The sequence below is a fragment of the Phasianus colchicus genome, chromosome 12, assembly GCF_987193195.1.
Source record: "Phasianus colchicus chromosome 12, bPhaCol1.hap1.1, whole genome shotgun sequence".
Lineage (NCBI taxonomy): Eukaryota > Metazoa > Chordata > Aves > Galliformes > Phasianidae > Phasianus > Phasianus colchicus.
In genome coordinates this window covers 1331521-1349864 of record NC_143447.1, presented here as the reverse complement: position 1 = coordinate 1349864, position 18344 = coordinate 1331521, and the positions used below count along the sequence as shown (strand labels likewise).

The following is an 18344-nucleotide window of genomic DNA, read 5'->3' as shown; positions in this document are numbered from 1 at the left end:
GTCCTCCTGCAGAGCCTTGGGGCACAACCAGACCGGGAGCTGTTAGCATGAAAGCAGTCCTGCCACCCCCACCAGAGCTGAGCAGGACCCAATATGGATCAAGCAGAAAATAACCCCAAAGAAGGGCATAAGAGGCAGAGCAGCTGCAGTCCAACAGTCCCACAGCAGTAACTGCAGACTGCTTTGACTCTGTGTCCAGAACAGATTCTGTCCTCACATCCTGGTCTCATCAGCTGACGGGACAATGGGTCCCTTCCCTTTGTGGGAAATGACTCTTCCCAAGGAAAAGACAGTCCACGGGGAAACAGAATTTCTACCACATGCTTGGAATCCTTCTCCATACCTCTCTGCTCCAGTAGCTGTTGCAGAGCCGCACCACTGGAAATGGATCACCAGAGCTGGACACATTTCGTAAATGGCATCTGGGGTCCCTAAGACATCAGAGAAGGGCTGGGCACTTAGACCATGGCCAGGGATGTCCCCAGACTGGGGCCAAGTAGGGATTATCCCCAGCCATGTCTCAAGCTTGGATGTCCCCTTTCCAGGCACGTGCTCCTCCTACCTCTTGTAGACACCTGGTGGCACCATGGTGGCGAGGAACATCCTTGCTACTGCCACAAACTCTGGTGAGAGGCTGGGGTCCAGGTGCTGCTGGTAACCTGCAGGAAGGCAGTAATGGCTGGATCCAGCACCCAGGATGGAGGGAGAGGAGATGAAGCCCTGACCCCAAACTCCCTTGCCCCATTGCCCACTGTGACTCTCACCTGTGTATGTTTGAACAGGTGTCCCCAGCAGCACCGGCAGCCACTCATACAGCACAATGCTCTGCGGCACAGGGAGCGAGGTCAGGGACAAGATCAGGGAGAACATTGGGGACCACAAGGTTCTGTCCCTCACCTGGAAGGTGGCAATGACCCTCTTGCGAGCGTGCTGGAAGATATCCTCATCAGACCAGCTAGGGTGACCCTTGGCCAGCTCTGCAGCCAGGTAGTTGTGGTATCGAAACCAAGCGATGCTTATGGCCTGCAGGAAGCGGTTCTCATTCCCCCAGGCATTCCCCAGGTCTGCAAGAGCCACCAGAGACATCAGAGGGGGATGGAGGCACCCATGCCTTCACCTCCTGCTTACCACCCAGGGGGTTGGCATGTCCGTGGTCAAGTCCCCAGTGCCACTGGTTGAACCCCAGCCTCCCTTGCCCCCTGCTCTTTTCCCCTCACTGTTTCTCCCTGTGGATGTGAGCAAGTGGGCAGCACGGGCCCAAAGCACAGAGCAGGGGTCGGGCAAGTGTGGAATTCAAAGCAAGCTCAGCCGGTTTTTATTGTCTTTCCCAACAGGAGATTGCCTCGAATCTGAGGCATGAGCACCTGCCAGCCTCTGGGAAATGACCCAATGCCTTCTGGGGACACAGTAACTTCAGTTCACAGCACATCTTCCTCCCCCTCAGGCTAGGACGCTACCTTCTCTCCCACAGCTGGGGTGACCATGAGACAACCACTAAGGAAGCTGCAGATAGTCCCTTACCATAGATCCCACGAGGGCCGCCCTGTCCGGTGGATGGATCCAGAGCTTTCCACATGGGGACCTTCCCATCTGTCTCCCTGGGGACGTGCCCCCCGGGCCCTGCTGCCAGCTGTCCATTTGAGAAGTTCCGCAGGGCATCACTCCAGGAATGCGAAGGGCCATAGATGGAACTGCCATCCAGCCAGCCTGTCACCTCGTTGGTCTAGGGTGACACAATGGGTGTCAAAAGGTGCAAGACATCTGAAAAGTCACATCCTGACCTGTCTGATCTCACAAGCCATCCCATCCCCTGTTTTAGCAAGAATTATCAGGGTGCAAATACAATCACGGCCAATCCCCATGCGATCTGATGGACTAATTCCTGCAGGAATGCTTTATCTTTTGAAAGCATGCTGGAGTTTTCATTCTTCTGAGGCTTGAAACTGCTGAAAATGTGACCTGCTAATCTGGTCTCATCATGCTTTGTTATGTGAAAGGTTTAGGGCAGGGCGGTTTTGCTTCAGCAATTTTGGTTGGGAAACACTCCAGAATGAAAAAAAATAAACCCACAGCACATTGACTTTGGAATGCATCCAGCACTGCAGAACATGGAGACATTTGTGGAAATCCAGAAGCTTTACAGCCTTATGACAGTACCAGCTCATTTTTGTGATACATTATTAAAGAGTTGCCTAAATTACATGTCTTAATTACTGATCACCTAGAGTGGACTGAGTGGAGAAATCTGGTATTGAAATTCTTTACTCTCTCATTAAAAGGTTCTGGTTATCATTTGTTTCACCAGCCAGAGACTGCTCTTATCCAGTACCAGCAGACTTATCTATGCTTATTTTGATGCAATAAAAACTCCAACAACCAAGGAAGATTGAGAATTGCTCTTTTACACTTTCTCTTTTGCGCTCTTTAAAGCATACAAGACACTCAAATGCACATTAAAATTAGGCAGATCTGGAGTAATCAAGTTTTCCTCTGGCCAAAAAAAAAGCACTAATCTTGAGCAACCACAGTTATCGCTTCATGAAAACCAGTACTTTGCAGGTTGTGCTTTGGGTTCATTTGCACTTTGTTCCTGTAGGCACCTGAAAAAGTGCTGCCCTTTTCTTTGGAAATGACATAAACCCAAACTCCAGATGAAGATGAATTTAGCTGAAAGAGGAAGGGAAAAGAAAATGCAATCTCCTACCTGTTCTCGGGGGCTATTGGGGCTCTGCCCTGTCTCCAGTGCCCAGCGGATTCGCTGGAAGGGCAGGACAATATCTCCAGTGCCTGTAGGGTCAAACACGGGGTCCCCCTCTGGGATGTGGATGTTCAGGAACTCAGCAGGACAGCCAGGTTTCTCTGTCCCCAGGATGTCTGAGAGCACGTGGAAACCTGCCAGAGAGCCAAGCACGGGCAGTTGAAGGGATGACTGTCACCAGCACCTGGAATAGAGGATGCTCCAGGTACTCCTGGTTTGACCTCATGAGTAAGGAAAGGGTATTCAGGGACCAGGGTGGAGAAACTCAGCCAGCAGTTCAGAGACCATATGCAGGCCACATTTTACCAGGAGCAAGGCTCAGCCATTACTTCCCTGAACTCCCCCTTGCTTTTGGCCTTCAAGAGCAATAGTTGCTGCTGAGGTTGAGCTCAGTGACTCTTGGCCTGTTTGAGCTCTGGTGGAATAGGAAAATCTGCCTCCAGAGAGAAGCTAAATGGTACCACACCAACATCTACCCCTCCAATGGCTCATCTCAGCATTGAGCACCCTCATGAAGCCATCTGGGACCTATGAGAACTTTGAGCTGAATGAAACTAATTTGTCTCCATTTCTTTGACATGTTCAGCCTGCTTCCTCAGTGAGCCAGCAGCTCCCAGGGACTCCAGACCCCTCTGGAGCAACAGCAGAAACTGCTCTGACTTGTAGCACCTCTACTCAGCAATCACTCACCATGCAGCTCTTATCAGCTCTGTCAGTTGTTTTACAATCAGATAACTCTACTGCTAAAACAAACGAGGAAGTTTCTGAGTGACAAATATCAGTGTTTGTCAAAGGTCACCAAAAATTCATGCCTAACTCATATGACAGATGGACAGCATTTTGGTAGGGCAACAAGCAATCTTTAGGACGTGAGCTTGCTCTGAAGCAGCAGGTTTGAGGAGAGCTTTGATGTGCCATCTGGGGACATGAAAAACAAATGTCTTCCCCCCCTTGGCAGTTTCCAGCTCTTACCAAAGAAGACAGCCAGCACAGTCGTGTTCCTCTGGGAGGGCAGCCCAGAAGGTCCCCGTGCCACTGCGTTGCTGAGTTGGCGAGCATTGGGTACGTGGGGCTCCTGCAGGGCCTGGTAGACACCGTCTGCATAGTTGGCCGGCAGGAGACGCAGCAACCGGGAACCTGTGACACCAGAGCATGGGTCCAACGGCACCCAGCAGCAGAGTGCACCCACACGTGTGAAGGTACAAGAAGGAAGAGATAGGAAGACGCAGGCAGTTTTGGTACCAAGGCCAACTCCCAACATTTCTTGCAACACTGGGATCAGTCCTTATAAAATGAAGATGGATCCTGTGTGGGCATGTTCCCATCCTGCTGTCCTTCTCCTCTCCCTCTGCAATCCCTTTGCTTTATGTGGGAGCTCAGTGGTGTGCTGCATGTGGTAACTGGAGTGACATCAAGCTGCCTGCGTTGACTATGCAATCGTGTGTTGTAAGTATGGGGATTGCTTGCACTGCAGGAAGCAGGAGGGAACAGCCAGAGGGGCGCAGAGACAAAGGATAAGATGAGAAACACCTGACTTTGCACCCAAAGTTGGTTTCAAAAGGCCCTCCACCAGCACGGTGGTATTCATTTGCTGGAGAGTCCTAAACGTGAGAGAAATCCTGAATTTGCTGGTTTCATTTTGGGCTTATTTTCTACAGGTTTGTCTCCAAAGATGTCTTTTTCCTAACTCTGGGATCCCTGATCATCAGCAAAACACTGCTGGGAACAGCCGTGTCCCCCCAACCTCGGACATTTTGAATGGCCCCACATGGCACAGCTCTGCTCTGGCCTGATCCAGCCCCAGTGTGGCCGACAGATGGTGTCTGGGGCGGGAAGGAAGAGTGGCAGGGCCATGACTCAGAGAAAGCTGGGCTGCTTGGTTCCCTCACACTGCTCCAACAGGGCTGCCAGGTGCATCTCGTGATCTACCTGGGCTCAGGCTCAAGTGGGAAAGGCTTTCTCTCTCAGTCCCCTTGTCAAAGTGTCACCTGCCTTCACCCACCGCTGCCATCCCCAGCCCTGACACGCACCCACTGAGCCGCGGCTGTGATGCTGCAGGTTGTTGTACCAGCCATCGTAGCGCTGCACCTCCCAGCTGATGTTCTTCTGGGCTCCTGGAAGAGACGAACCCACGTGGTGAGCAGCAAAATAATGCATGGAAAGAGTGTTTCCACTATAAAATTATACTATGCTGTTATGTTGTCCCCACATTCTTTCTGAAACCTTCTGTACAAACAGGTATTTTGAGGAGTTCTGCCCTCTTCTGAGGAATAATCTATGTATGAAGTAGAAATTAATGCCTGGGATCCTGATGTTTCTAAATCAATGCATATGATTTCTGGCTCCCACCAGTCTGCTCTCAAATGATTTTCATTTTCTTCTCTCTGTGTCTTCTCACCGCCTGGGGTTATGCTCTCAACCTATACCAATAAGCATGCATCTTGTTTTACCTCTGTTCATCACACTAGGAAGAAACTCCATTTCCTGGTTACAGGCTGTGTACTCAGAGCAATAGAGGAGTCTCCAAGACTCCAAGACTCCACAGACTCAGGACCTTGCTCCATTTTCTTATCTCCTCACAAAATGAATCATCCTGCCTCTGATAAAGTATCCCATGAAACTCCGTTGGATCTAGGCTCTACCCTTGGACACCTTTTCCAGAAACTGTTCTTACCAGCCAAGGTCCATGACATCAGTAGAACCACTGTCAAACACAACGTCATCTCTGTGTGCTGCATTTGCCTCCGGGTCCTTGGAAGAAGCAATCTGCAAATAGAAAGGATGAGAAATGAGCTAGAGCCTGGAGCTTGGCTGCTCTAGGAGGCACCATCATTGGAAGTATTTAAAAGATGCGTACACATAGTGCTCAGGAACGGGGTTTAGTGGCAGACTTGGCAGTGCTGAATTAATAGATGGACTGGATCACCTTAGAGGTCTTCTCCAAACTAAATAATTCAGCAATCCTGTCATCTACAGACCATACTGTCAGCTCCCTCTTGTGGTGTCTACTGCTGCCATCCGTCAGCAGTACTACCTACTTCGGGCTGTAGGAAGGAAATAGGGTCCGTATGGGAGCCCATCACTCTGGGAGAGCTCTGTTGGGAGATACCTCCTGGCCTGAGATGGCCCTTCTGCTGAAGCAGGACCAGGTAGCCCCAACTATAGGTTCACAATTCATCATCCGCAGCACGAAGACCTTAAGCTCTGCCAACTCAGTTAATAGGAATAAGCTCGTCCTTACAGAAACAGACATTTAAACCAGTAGTTTCTCTGCACTCACATTGTATTATCCAAACAAAACCAAATGGTGGACACAATGGGAACATCCACAGCATGCAGTCAGATGCCCCCAAATGTGCAAAGTTTGCAGTTAAAGATCTCTGTGTCACTTTTCAACTCCTTGCAAATGCTTGATGAAATCCTTGGGACCAGTCTTTCTCGTGATGCCGTACCATGTTACTTTCTACGAAGACCCTGAATCAGAGCAAATGTCATCAATGGAACACGAACCTTCAAATCCTCAGCCAACACCCGACTGAACAGAGGGATTCCCAGCCATAAACAGCAAAGGTTATAATTTTTTAAAATCACAAACGATATAATGCTGCCACTGGCTTTCCATGCACAGGAATACCAAACTTGGATATAACTCCAAAATAGGGTTTTCCACTAAATATGGTCTTTGCCCACTTGGTCCAGCGTTATTGGTGACTAATAGCATTGTGGGTGAGTATCCAAAGGCTAACATCATTTTAGATGAGCTATGTTACCAAGAAAAATGGAGATGCAGATTTCCCAGATTTTCCTACATAGCACCATCACAATTCAACAAGCCCCTTTTTGCTTTTCTGGGGGGAGTAGGGAGGGGAGGGGGAGAGGGTTGGGGTTGTTGTGGTGTTTTTTTTTCCCCAGTTGTTTGAATCAAACCTTGAGAAACATTGGTTTCAGGAAAGCTGACACATTGCCAGCAGTTCTGTGGGTTTTATTTTTGACTTTCTGCTAATTGCAATGGGGGGTTTTCACTGATTATTATCAGTGACACAATTATAAGGCCTATGTCAGTAAGTATATTATCCATGTGCCTAATGAAGTGAGTTGAGATTTACCATTTGTAGTCACAGTTAGTTGCACTTGTGAAGATACCAGTTGGATACCTATTGCCAGGTGGTTGTGAACGCAGCACAGAAACCTGAATTAATGCACTTCCATCAGAGATTTCTGGAGTGCCAAGAGTGGCAGAGCCCATTCACCATCACCACATGATTTGTTTCCTGCTGAACTTCTCTCCTGCTCATCCACAATGTACAGTCACAACCCTCACCTACAGCTGAGGGTTTCACCTTCAGGTGAAAATTTACCGATGTCAGAAAGTGTGGCATGAAGCCACAACCCAAAGCACAACACCGTAGGCACAGCATAGCACCTGTTCTCCTTACCCTTTCTTGTTCTCACTGGGCGGCAGCAGAAAGTAATTTTGAGAATTCCTTCTGTCACTGAGCACATCTCCCATTTTACCAGCTAAGGGAATTACTCTAGATTCAGACAAGAGACAACAAGCTAGTTCTCATGCACTTCTCATCTCTTACTGCCCAGTCCATCCCAGACTCTAGGGAGGCCTTGGAGATCTTCCAGACCTGGGCAAATGGAGTCAAGGCCAGCATGATACAATCAATGAGGCTGACTTGCTCCAAGCAGTAGGTTGGTCGATAGGATCCTGGACCATGCACTCTTTTCCATCAGTGTGAAACTTCTCTTTCATGCCTTTCCATTACCTTTATGCTTCCCATGAATTATTATCATATCCGCAATGTCTCTCTCCCAACTGCTCCTCAAGCGCAATCTCTTTCCCAGGAACATTTCTTCATGGCAGAACTTGGACTGTGTGGGTGTGGGGGGCACTGACACATCTTCCATCCATCAGACTTTCTCCAGCCATTGCTGGGAATTCCTTCAAAGGCAAGGCTGAGAGACATCAATCCTTACAGGATATCCTCAAGAAGGGGAAGATGGCATCTAGGCTTGGGACCCCATGTCCAAAGAAGATGGATCTCCCAAGAGCAGTACTCAGCTGTCCCCATCAACTCCTTTCCCACGCTTTCCTGGTATGGTCTCCATGAGTTGAGGATCAGTTGCCTGGCTTCTCCAGAAAGAGCATCTTTTCATATGTGCCTCCAAGCCTCCCAAACTCCTCAGTGGTTTCCCTGACATAATGAAATTGAGATCAGCCTTGGAAGCCCATGGAGCAGCTTGTTGATTGAAAGATTTCCAGGTTTGGTTCCACAGATTTGTAAAATGTACCAGGAAGTTTTCAAGGTCTGATGAGCCCTCCAGGCTTTGCTGTTCCACAGATTCCCTGTGCCACCTTGGGAAAAACCACTTCCTCCATTTCTACCTAGTGGAAGCAAAGAGCAGCTTCCTCAGTCCTGTCTTCTCCCATCAGAGAGAAAACCTGTGGCCTAAAACTGAACTTTTACATCCCTCTGAGTATGTTGAAACCCTGATGTAGATAGCACAAGCATGTGGCTTCCCCCCACAGCTAGGAATCCAGCTCCACCTGATCTCAACAGATTTGGCTTCCCCAGAGTCAGATCTTCATCCCCAGAGCCCTTTCCAGAGTCGGGACTGTGAGCCCCGTCAGCATCTTGGAGAAGTGGCAGCCCTGTGGCAGGGCTAAGTGTTACCACGTAGGTAGGGAAGAGCAAACTCAAGGCACCTGTGAAGCATGGAGCCTGACCCGTACGGTCCCAGTTAGCCACAGATTCTTTTCTGGTTTTCCTCCTGTGCTGGTGGCACAGACTGAGGGACTGACACTTTCCCAGCTAGCCAGCCAGCACTGGGGTTTGTGATCAGGTTGCATCTCTCCAGCCTTGGATGTTATCCAGAAAACAACAAAGCTGGGAACACACAGTGGATGACATTCACGCAGAGACTGGTCCCACCTGGGAACACTCTTGGGACCAGGTGCCCCAGTGCCACCACAGTGCACATGAGACATTCTCTCCTCAGGTGGGACGTAAATCCCTTGTGGTTCCTACCTGCCCACATATTGCCCTGTGCTCACACGAGGTACGGACACATGTAACCCAAACTCCATGTCCTGTGCCTACCCTATTCTATGGCTGCAAACCCTCACATACGGGGATACGCGTGGCTCCACTGCACCACGCAGGAGGGAGACATGCCTGCCCCCATCCCACTCTGCCCTCACACAGATATGGACACCTGTGACCCTGACATCCCAAGTCCTCCGTGCAGGCAGGGACATGAGCAGTCCCAACCTCCGCAGTGCCCCATGCAGGTGAGTGCTCCAAGCAACCAGGGCACTAGCCCTAATCCCTTGGTTCCTTACGCAGAAAGGGCCATATAGCCCCACCTACCATTCCCCAAGCAGGAAAGGACACCTCCTGGAATTCAAGGAGGTGGGGGACCCATGGCCCCATCCCACCCTGTCCATCAAGTTGGCACAAAACGTGTGGCCCAACCCCTTCCATACACCATACAAGCGGGGACACGCATAGTCCCCATCACGCAGTGCAGTCAATGCAAGAAGAGACAGGAGTAGCACAACCCCCTGACCCTGCCACACCCCGCAGACAGCCACAAACCTTAGCTCCCCCCGTGCAGAGGGGACAGCTGTACCCCGGATCACGGATAAGCAGAGCTCCGATCCGTCGGACTCCACGCTGGACACGCGCGTCCCTCCCTGGCTCCGGCACCACCGCACCCCCTACGCAGGTGTGTCACGCGTAGAACCGATCCTCAGCCCTCCGCGCAGGCCACCAACACCCCCCGGCCCCCACGCAGGGGGGGGGGACACGACTCGCGGCACTCACCTGCCCGGCGGTGCGGAGGGCAGTGCGGCGGGGCGGGCCGTGCCGGCATTTACATAGGGCTCGGCGCCCGCCGCCGCCTATAAGAACGGTGCGCGGGACGGTGCCTCCCGAGAGCCGCCGCCACCACCGCCGCCAGCAGGTAGGTTGCTGGAGAGGGACCGCCGCGCCGCGCCCGAGCCCCGCTGCCCGCCACCGCCGCTCCCCGCTGGGGAGCCCTGATCCGGCACCAGCCCTTCTCGAGCTCCGAGGAGCTGGCGTTCCCCGCGCGGTTGTGTGGGGCCCGGCTAGGTGAGCGTGAGGAGGAAAGGATGAATCGCCATCCTAAATTCAGTTCTTCCTTATCTCACTTTGACTCTCTTCCAAGGGTGGGAAAATAAAGAATGTCTCCGCTCCTGAACCGCAGCACTAATTGCTCAGTTTCCATCCCTCACGGATGGCCCTTGGAAGTTTTAGTGGGAAATACCAATTTGCAGCCCTCAGCAACCCAATCTAGGATTGCTGTTGACTCTGCTGCAAGGTTTGGGCTGGACTTCCAGCCTGACACATTCTATGGCAGGAAAATGTGATTTCTGTCAGTGGAAACTATTAAGGTTTCAACATCCTGCCTCCCTAGTGAGTACAGGATATTTTAAACAAAAGATAAACGTGTTTTTTAAATGTCAATTTCTACTAAATGACTGAACCCTTCCTTGAGGACATCTTTTGACTTTTTGTCTCTGTACACTGACAGAGGAGATGACAGGGTTCTGGGGCTGCATGCGTGCTTCTGCGTTGGAGGATGCTTTCCAAAGTGCAGCAACTTCTGTTTCTTCTGCCCTGAGCTGCAGGTCCCAGTTTTCCACTTTCAAGCTGTGAAAATGTCAGGGAATTGGTCTTCTGTGCAGGGATTCAAGCAAGAATGGTTGGGCTGGCAGCAACAGAAAGCACTGTTTTCCTGGGAACTCCCCCAAAAACTACTCTTAGAAGTATAGAGGAAATGCAGGAATTCTTTGATACTGCTTGAAGGTTAAAAACAGATTAAAATGAAAACGTTTTCCATGTTACGTGCTGGGGTTTCAGTTCTTACTTGCTGCTTGTAGTCTGATTATTTTAATTTGCAAAGGGTTGCATTTTGGTGGATGCAGTCAGGGAAAGCATTCCTTTCCTCCAGACACCTTTTGAAGTCAGGTCAAAGGCGTAGTGGGGAGAGTGACATTCAAGCAATCAAGATTTGACTAGCTGTAGTCTAAATGAGTTGTTTATTCCTGCTCTTACAGCCTCTTGGACGTCTGTGGGCATGTTTGCTGGAACGCTGCGACTGGACTTCTACCTAATACTGCAACTCAGTTACAGCTCCTCCTTGTCAGGTAATCCTAATGGCGATGGTGCTGCAAGGCTGGCCATCTCTGTGCTTAGCTGTCCAGGGAAGTATGTTGGAATAGTTACAGTGAAACAACGCAAGCTGAGCTTTATAAGTATGCTTGATGGCTCTGTTCCGCTGGAACTGAGTGTCCAGGTGAGAGCTGGAGCAGTTGCCAGCCAGGCAATCTCCCTGCAAAACCAAGTGTCTGTTAAATTGTTTGCTGTAATGGTCTCTGTTTCTTGACAGAGAGATATTCTGAAACAAAATATTGCTTTTATGGATTAAGAAGTGAATTCAGCTGCCCCCAAGAAATTGATTTAAGATCCTTAGTGTAATTCCCTTCCACTTCTGGAGATTTGAGATGCACACTTCTGTGGCTGAATTGCTTTGAGTTGGATCTTACCTAAAAATATGATTATTATTGTTTTCAGAAAATAAGAAAAAGATCAACTCCCCCATGCAGGGACAGAATGAAATTATATTTGATCATGAGTCATATTATCTCTGGCATTCCTTGACTTCTGAAGACTTCCCAGGGTAGTTACATACAGAGATGATATTAAATAAGGGAAATGAAAGGACGAAGCATGTAATCGGTTTTGGTAGAAAAGATCTAATCCAGAAATGGGGGAAGTTCTGTAATTGCTAAGACTGAAGCGTTAGTGGGAGTTGAAAGTAATCAATGAGAATCGCACAGATCGTCTGCTCTTGGTCTCATGTAGTTCAGTTTGCTACACCCTGAGGTTTGTTCCTGATGCTTACATGCTCCAGTGCCTTGTGTTGTTGGACCCATATCCCAGGATTGTACTTTGCAGTTCCTGGGAAAAGCCTCTGAGGAGAGGGGTGGAAATGGAGGTGGTGGGTTTGCTCTGCTTGGTCTTGGTGCTGGGATAATTCTGCTTCTGTGTTCACATTCTCTGTGAATCCTCATCATTTTTGAGGAAGGCTGCACATGTCAGCTCAGAGGAGCAGTGCCTGCTGGCTTGCAGACTTCCTGGGAGGGCACAGCAAAGCTGAAGGCCCTGGCCACATCTGCTGGAGGGAAAGACCCAGCTCTGCCTGCGGAGGAGCTGCTCGGCAGCTTTCTGGGCTTGGGCTGCTCCCCACAGACAGCAGTTGTGGTTCCTCACACCGCCACAAACCCCTTGGGCTGGCTAAGCACTGAGCCAGGAACCTCCTCTCCACCGCTGCGGGCTTTGGGTACTCCTCTGCCGGGCAGTATTTCACTGGGCTTATTTCCTTGCAGTGTCACATTTCCTTCTCCCTCTGGAACAAGGAATTGAGGCCACCTTCTGCAGCTGGTTCTTCTGGAGCTGAGCTGGAACCGGTGACCACAGACTGGAGAAGCCAACGAGGCCGTCTGGGCCTGTGCTGTGACCACCTCTCCCACCATCTCCTGGAGGTGCAGAATGACTCTCTTTGATGGCATCTACCCCTTCTACCTGCAGCAGAGGAAGAGCTTTGTGTTTGATGTCAGCACCATCATTGTGGTTATTGTCTTCCTGACGCTGGCTTCCACCTTCCTGCTCATCATCCCGGGCATCCGTGGACGGGCGGTGCGTGATCCTTCTCCCAGGGATAACTCTCCATGTTTTGGATGCCAGGGTGACCCCGGTTGGCTCAGGGTGAGGCAGGAGGAAAGCCAGGGGCTGTTCTCTGTGCCTTACATCCCATATCTCTCCACACAGAGACTGTACTGGATGGTCCGTGTTCTCTTCAGCTTGATGGTGGGAGTAGTGATTGTTGGTAAGTGCTGCACACCCCTCCAAGGGCAGTTCTGAGAGTAAGATTTGGCCCTGGGTCAGGGTCTGGATCCAGAGTGGTGGCTTGGCAAGAGCTGGTTCCCCTACCCCTGCTACGCAGAACAGCAATGCAGCTTTCAGGTGGGCTCCCTTACCATTTGAACCATATTATTATAAAATCATTACAGTTGGAAAGGCTGATCTAGTCCAACCATCAACCCATCCCCACCATGCTCACTGACCGTGTCACATCTCTGTGGTTCCTGAACACTTCCAGGGCTGGTGACTCCACCACCTGCTTGGAGAGCATGTTCCAGTGCAGTACCGCTCTTTCAGAGAAGAAATTTTTCCTAGTATACAACCTGAACCTCCCCTGGTGCAATGTGAGGCCATCAGCTCTCATTCTACCACTGTTACCTGGGAGAAGAGGCTGACCCACACTTTACAACAACCTCCTTTCAGGGAGTTGTGGGGAGCGATATGGTCTCCCCTGACCCATCCCAGCTCCCTCAGCTGCTCCCCATAACACCTGTGCTCCAGACCCTTCACAGCTCTGCTGCCTTTCTCTGGAAACACTCCAGGGCCTCAGTGTCTTTCTGACAGTGAGGGTCCCATCACTGAGCACAGCACTGGAGGTGCAGCCTCACCAGTGCTGGCTACAGGGGGATGATCACCTTCCTGCTCTTTCTGTCTGCAATATTTCTGACACAAGCCAGAATGCTGTTGACCTTCTTGGCCAGCTGGGCACATTGCTGGCTCATGTTTAGCTAAGGGTCAAACAACAGCCCCAGATCTTTTCCTCTGCACAGCTTGCCAGTCACTTTGCCCCAAGCCTGTAGCAATGCCTGGCGTTGTTATGGCCAAACACAGGACCCAGCCCCTGGTCTTGTTGTAGGCCATCCTATTGGCCTCAGCCCATCGATGCAGACTGTCCAGATCTCTCTGTAGGGCCTTCCTCCACTTAGGCAGATCTACAATTTCTCCCAACTTGGTGTCGTGTGCAGACTTACTGAGGGTGCACTCAGTCCCCTCACCCAGATCACTAATAAAGATATTAAACAAGGCTGACCCCGACACTGACCCCAACACAGGGGCTGCGAGCACTTGGCTTGCCCATGTGTACTTCTGAGTCTTTGCCTGTTCTAATGGCACTGAGGAGCCAGCTGCACAGCCCAGTGCCAAGGGAGCATGGATAAGGAGCTTGGACTGCAGCCAGACAAATGTAGAGCCTTGCAGTGATGTAGAGAGAGTAAGACAAAACAAAATATAGTCAGGATGGAAGTAGGGGGTAGAGACTTTCCAAGGCGGGAGATGAAGGAGAGAATTTGATTGGCAAAGAGCAGAAAATCTTCTGTAATTAATGGGACTAATACTTGGAACCAGCAAGGTCCAGGCTGTGGGCATCTCAAATTTGGACAGAGCTGCAGGGTGTATGGGCAGCAGCTGCAGGGAGGGGAGGGAAAATGATGGGCAGGGAAAGCAACCAGTCCTGACACAAAATCAAGGAAAGTCCCCAGGAGCCCTCCAATGGAAGGTTTTAAAGGCCAGGGCAGATAACAAAAAGCCACTTGGAGCAAGATGATGAGGCGCAACCTAAATGACAAGCCGTAGGTCAACTTGAGGATAGAAGTACGTAGCCAGACTGTGACTGGCCACAGCACTCTGCTGCCTGACACATGGGTTGCAGGGCCTGGCCTGACTGCAGTGGTCACCCTCTGCTCAGAAGTATCCAGGCACTGGGAGATGTTACCAGAAGTGCCACGTTGCAGCTGACGGAGGGGTGGGGACAGCAGCTTGCTCCACAGCCTGAACCCGTTCAGCCCTTGCTCAGCCCTGGAGAGCCATCCAGTGCTGCTCTCTGGACAGGGATGCAGCCAGGTGCTGCTTGGGTACACAAGAGGAATTGATTGTTTTAAAGCCAGCATCAGGATTTCTGTCCAGAGGCAGCAGGGCACACTCAGTGCTGCAGCTGGGAAACGTCCCCATGAAGCTGCTACCGGATCAGTGCTCTCACAAGTTGACCCAGCTTACCTTCAGGCAGATTTGAAAGGTCTTGTTCAGCCTGAGGTCCAGTCCTCACCCTTAATTTCAGCTCACATAATTGCCAGAAAATTAAGTCCATCACAAAGTGGAAATGTTTCAGAAAAGAAACTTTTTTTTTTTTTTTCCATAAAAACATATAGCAGAAAGGATTCCAATTCTTCCTTCTCTCCCAGCTGCAAAGGTGGCACAGACCATCCTGCTCCACCATCTCTATTTGACAAAAAATCCAGTGAATTTTTATTATTCACTAGCAGTGTGATCAGCTGCTTAACAGGGAGCTTAACAATGGCAATGAAACTCACCCTGCTGCTGAAGCTGAGGAATGGGCTCATGTCTGAGCCTGGTCCCCCGGGGCCGCGGTGCTTGCCATGGTAGGGAGTGCGTGAGGAAGTGCCAAAGAGGATGGCCAAAATGGATTCGGGTTGTGGGGATCGGAGCTCCCCGCCTGCAGGACCGAGGGAGTGGATGCTGAGCAAGAGGAGGACGAGAGCTGTGCCAGGGCGTGGGGGCTGGTTGTGGCATGTCTTTGTGGCTGAGTCATCTCTCCTGCCCTTCTTACATTCCCTTGCAGTGTCGCAGTGGGAATGCAGCAGCTTGTGCTTGCCCCGGGTCCACCCTGAGCTCAGTAAAGCCCTGGAGCAACCCCTCTTTAACCCTAATCAAACTTTTTCTGGCAGTTGTCCAGTTCACGGGGAACTGGGAGAGCGGCTGGGTGACAGCCAACACCTCCTACAAATCCTTCAGCCGCGCCGTGGTGAATGCGGACATCGGGCTGCACGTTGGCCTGGCAGGGGTGAACATCACACTGGTGGGTGAGTGCCGTGTCCCTTTCTCTGCAGTCCCAGCTCTGCAGAGACCATAGGAGGTCTCCAAGAGCTTTTTCAATGGCCTTGGTTTTACTGGAGGCTTCTGGACAACCTCTTGTCAATCAAGATGCTCCTGGCTGTCTGTGCCCATTCTGCTGGGCTGCAGCAGGACCTCAGTCCTCTTCCTCTGGCAGGAAACCCAGTGCATCAGGTCAATGAGACCATCGACTACAACGAGCACTTTGCCTGGAGCTTCAATGCAGACTACGACCACAGCTATAGCGAAGGCCTGGAGAAGGGGCTGCCCAGCCCCATCCTCTACGTTGCGGAGAAGTTCACCACACAAAGCCCCTGCAACGTGCACAGGCAGTACCGCATCTCCAGCCACTACGCATCGGCCAGTCTCTGGTGAGGCCTTCTCTGCCAGGATGTGGCCTTGTCCCTACGCCTGTCAGGGTGGTGAGCGGTTGGTGGCGATTGCAAGTTGCTATAATGAGAGCCGTGTGTGTGGAGGCTGCTCATTGAGGTCTGCTTTCAGACTGCTGTGCAAGGAGCAAGAGCTCCTGGACCACAGCTGAAGGCTTCCCTTGTAACCTAGCCTGAGGCAAGTTCAGAGCTACTGCAAACAGCTTATACCTACTCCTACAGGTGTCTCGGTCCCATGTGCTGCTCTCTGTGGTCTGCCCTGCACCACACTTAGGTGGGCAGGGAGCTGAGATGGTGTAGATATACAATCTGTGCTTTTGCTTTCTGGATGTAGCAGTATGAGCATTGCACATCTCCCTGCTCAGCCTGCCCACCGAGCTTCCTGACCTCATGCAGTGCAACCAAGAGCCCAGATCTCTTTTCCCACCTGGAAATCCTCATGTAGAGCATCCTAGTCAGTGGCATTTGCACATCATGTCCATTGGTCTTCTCTTGTCTCTAGGGTGGCATTTTGCACTTGGCTCATCTCCAACATGCTCTTCTCCATGCCTGTCTATGGAGGGTACATGACCCTGATCACAGGAGCCTTCATGATCTTCTCACTGCTCTCCTTCTCCACTGTGAGGAACTCCCTGGTGTGCCCAATCCAATTTGGGACCACATCCCTGCAGATAGGCTATGGGGGATCTTTCTGGCTCACACTAGCAGTTGGTAAGTACATCAAGCTACTTTAGGTCCACCGCCATGTCCCCCCTGGGTGTGCAAGAGCCCCAGGTCTTTCTCTTCACCACTGGAGGTGAGGGAGCTTGGGACTGCAGCCCAGTTTAGACTTACCCTGTGTCTTTACACAGCAGCTCCCAGCAGAGGTACGGAGAGGGCTGACAGAACTGGGAGAAGCATCACTGTCTTGAGGGTGATGGAGTGATTTTTAGCTCCTGGGTTGCAGCAGCGCAAAGAATTGAGGATCAACTGGCTGAGTTTTAAGACTTGTTCTTGGATTTTATGGTGGTCGGCACAGCAGTTGAAACCACCTAATAGAGTAGAAGGCCATTGTCCGTAAGAGAAGGCGTCCTTTGGTTTGAGGCCATTGGAGTACGGATATGGGGTGGGAAATATGCTAACATTTACAGGATTGCTCATGGAGAGCATGTTGTTTTCCAGGCTTGCTCTGTTTTGTGGCTGGGATCACTGTTGTTGCACTGCACTACTTCAACTCTGACCTACTGAAAACTTTCTTTGATCTCCATGAGGACAAAGCAGAAGACTATCAAGAGATGACTGAAGTGTATGTCAACCTTCAGTTCATGAACAGTACTCTGTCTCCTCCTCAGTCCTCCAAACTTACCCCTAATGACATCTAGAAGAAAAGTTTTCCTACTCCTTACCTGAAGGTGGGCCAAAGAACACAGAGCACAGACCCGCCTTGCTGTCTCTTGAGACTCATCTATCCATGTAGTTGCCTTTGAAGAGTCCATGTTAGGATGAGGACTTGCTCAGAACTACCTTTGCAATCCCTGATTGTCCTCTCCAGGACAAGGGCAGCTTTGCAGTGAGCCAGCAGGCTGCAGGCAGTATAGCTCAGACCTCCAGCAACCTGAGCTGCACACTCACCTGCCTGAGAAGTAATTCCCATTCCTGCTCTATGCCCTGCCACAGCTTGGTGCAGGGGGTTTCTGATGGCCAGTTCCCATACCAGTGGGTGAGATTTCCCATACTGGTAAGATTTCTCTTTGAGGATGCTCACTACTCCAACAGCCAGCAATCAAACACGCTTGGTCTTTCTTTCCCAAGCACTGACGTCTAATGTAGACCTTCAGATGTTCCTAGGAAAGCCAGGCACAGACCCAAACTCCCTCAGGCTGTATGCTGCATGAGCCAGAGTATAAAAGATGGCTACAAAATTAAAGATTGAGTAAACATACTGAGGAGCGCGCCAGGGGGAATGTGGTGACGTGATTATTTTCACTTTCAGACTTGGGTTTTATTCGATAAGAATTGTAGCCTAACACAGGCCAAAAAGATGCCTTGGGAAAAACAGGAGAGAGAAGAGTGCAATTACACCCATTCTCTTGGATGGGCTCCATTCAAGTGGAGCACACTTGGGCTGGCTGGGCTTATCACAAAATGCAGCCTTGAGTCAGCCCCAGCCTGCCTGTAGCCAACGTGAAAAATTGAGTGCATCAAGTTGCATTATTACAAACAAAAGATGAACTCTGGCACAAACCTACTGGCTCTGTGAGACTTGCATTGGCACGTGCAAGGAGGTGGTCATATCTGGATGCTGAGGAAGGAGTCTTGCTGTTTCATTAGGTTACTTTCTCCTTTCACACGATGTTTGTGTTGCTTTGGTGTGATTTGTTGCTCACAAGAATTATTGGTATTAATAATTTTTTA

The 18344-nt window shown here is 50.6% G+C and overlaps 2 protein-coding genes across 3 annotated transcripts in view; one reads left to right on the top strand and one right to left on the bottom strand.

The window, feature by feature from the left end:
• Window positions 1–15321, bottom strand: part of DUOX2 (dual oxidase 2) — a 27483-nt gene extending 12162 nt beyond the window's left edge. Inside the window, exons 1-10 of the mRNA XM_031616175.2 lie at window positions 15021–15321; window positions 5433–5524; window positions 4789–4872; window positions 3731–3895; window positions 2705–2892; window positions 1522–1723; window positions 898–1064; window positions 765–825; window positions 563–659; window positions 344–431 (exon numbers count right to left, since the gene is read on the bottom strand). Of these exons, the coding sequence (XP_031472035.2) occupies window positions 344–431; window positions 563–659; window positions 765–825; window positions 898–1064; window positions 1522–1723; window positions 2705–2892; window positions 3731–3895; window positions 4789–4872; window positions 5433–5496 (1116 nt within the window). The 5' untranslated portion in view covers window positions 5497–5524; window positions 15021–15321. The remainder of the gene's footprint in view (window positions 1–343; window positions 432–562; window positions 660–764; window positions 826–897; window positions 1065–1521; window positions 1724–2704; window positions 2893–3730; window positions 3896–4788; window positions 4873–5432; window positions 5525–15020) is intronic.
• DUOXA2 (dual oxidase maturation factor 2) lies at window positions 9199–18344 on the top strand. Of its 2 annotated transcripts, XM_031588014.2 has the most exons (8): window positions 9199–9493; window positions 10848–10937; window positions 12180–12489; window positions 12622–12679; window positions 15396–15530; window positions 15719–15932; window positions 16453–16661; window positions 17112–18344. In XM_031588014.2, the coding sequence occupies exons 3-8, from the start codon at window positions 12343–12345 to the stop codon at window positions 17309–17311; spliced, it is 963 nt and encodes a 320-aa protein (XP_031443874.1). In that variant the 5' UTR covers window positions 9199–9493; window positions 10848–10937; window positions 12180–12342; the 3' UTR covers window positions 17312–18344. The 2 variants fall into 2 exon arrangements, with proteins under 2 accessions (XP_031443874.1, XP_090004703.1); XM_090148577.1 differs by having other exon boundaries at window positions 12180–12679.

What these genes read in the sequence shown, in the direction of transcription:
- DUOXA2 (XM_090148577.1), top strand. Translation starts at nt 12,343, where the DNA reads ATGACTCTCTTTGATGGCATCTACCCCTTCTACCTGCAGCAGAGGAAG. An exon ending in GGTGGGAGTAGTGATTGTTG is followed by an intron (nt 12,680 to 15,395) that starts GTAAGTGCTGCA and finishes TTTTTCTGGCAG; the next exon opens with TTGTCCAGTTCACGGGGAAC. An exon ending in TACGCATCGGCCAGTCTCTG is followed by an intron (nt 15,933 to 16,452) that starts GTGAGGCCTTCT and finishes TCTTGTCTCTAG; the next exon opens with GGTGGCATTTTGCACTTGGC.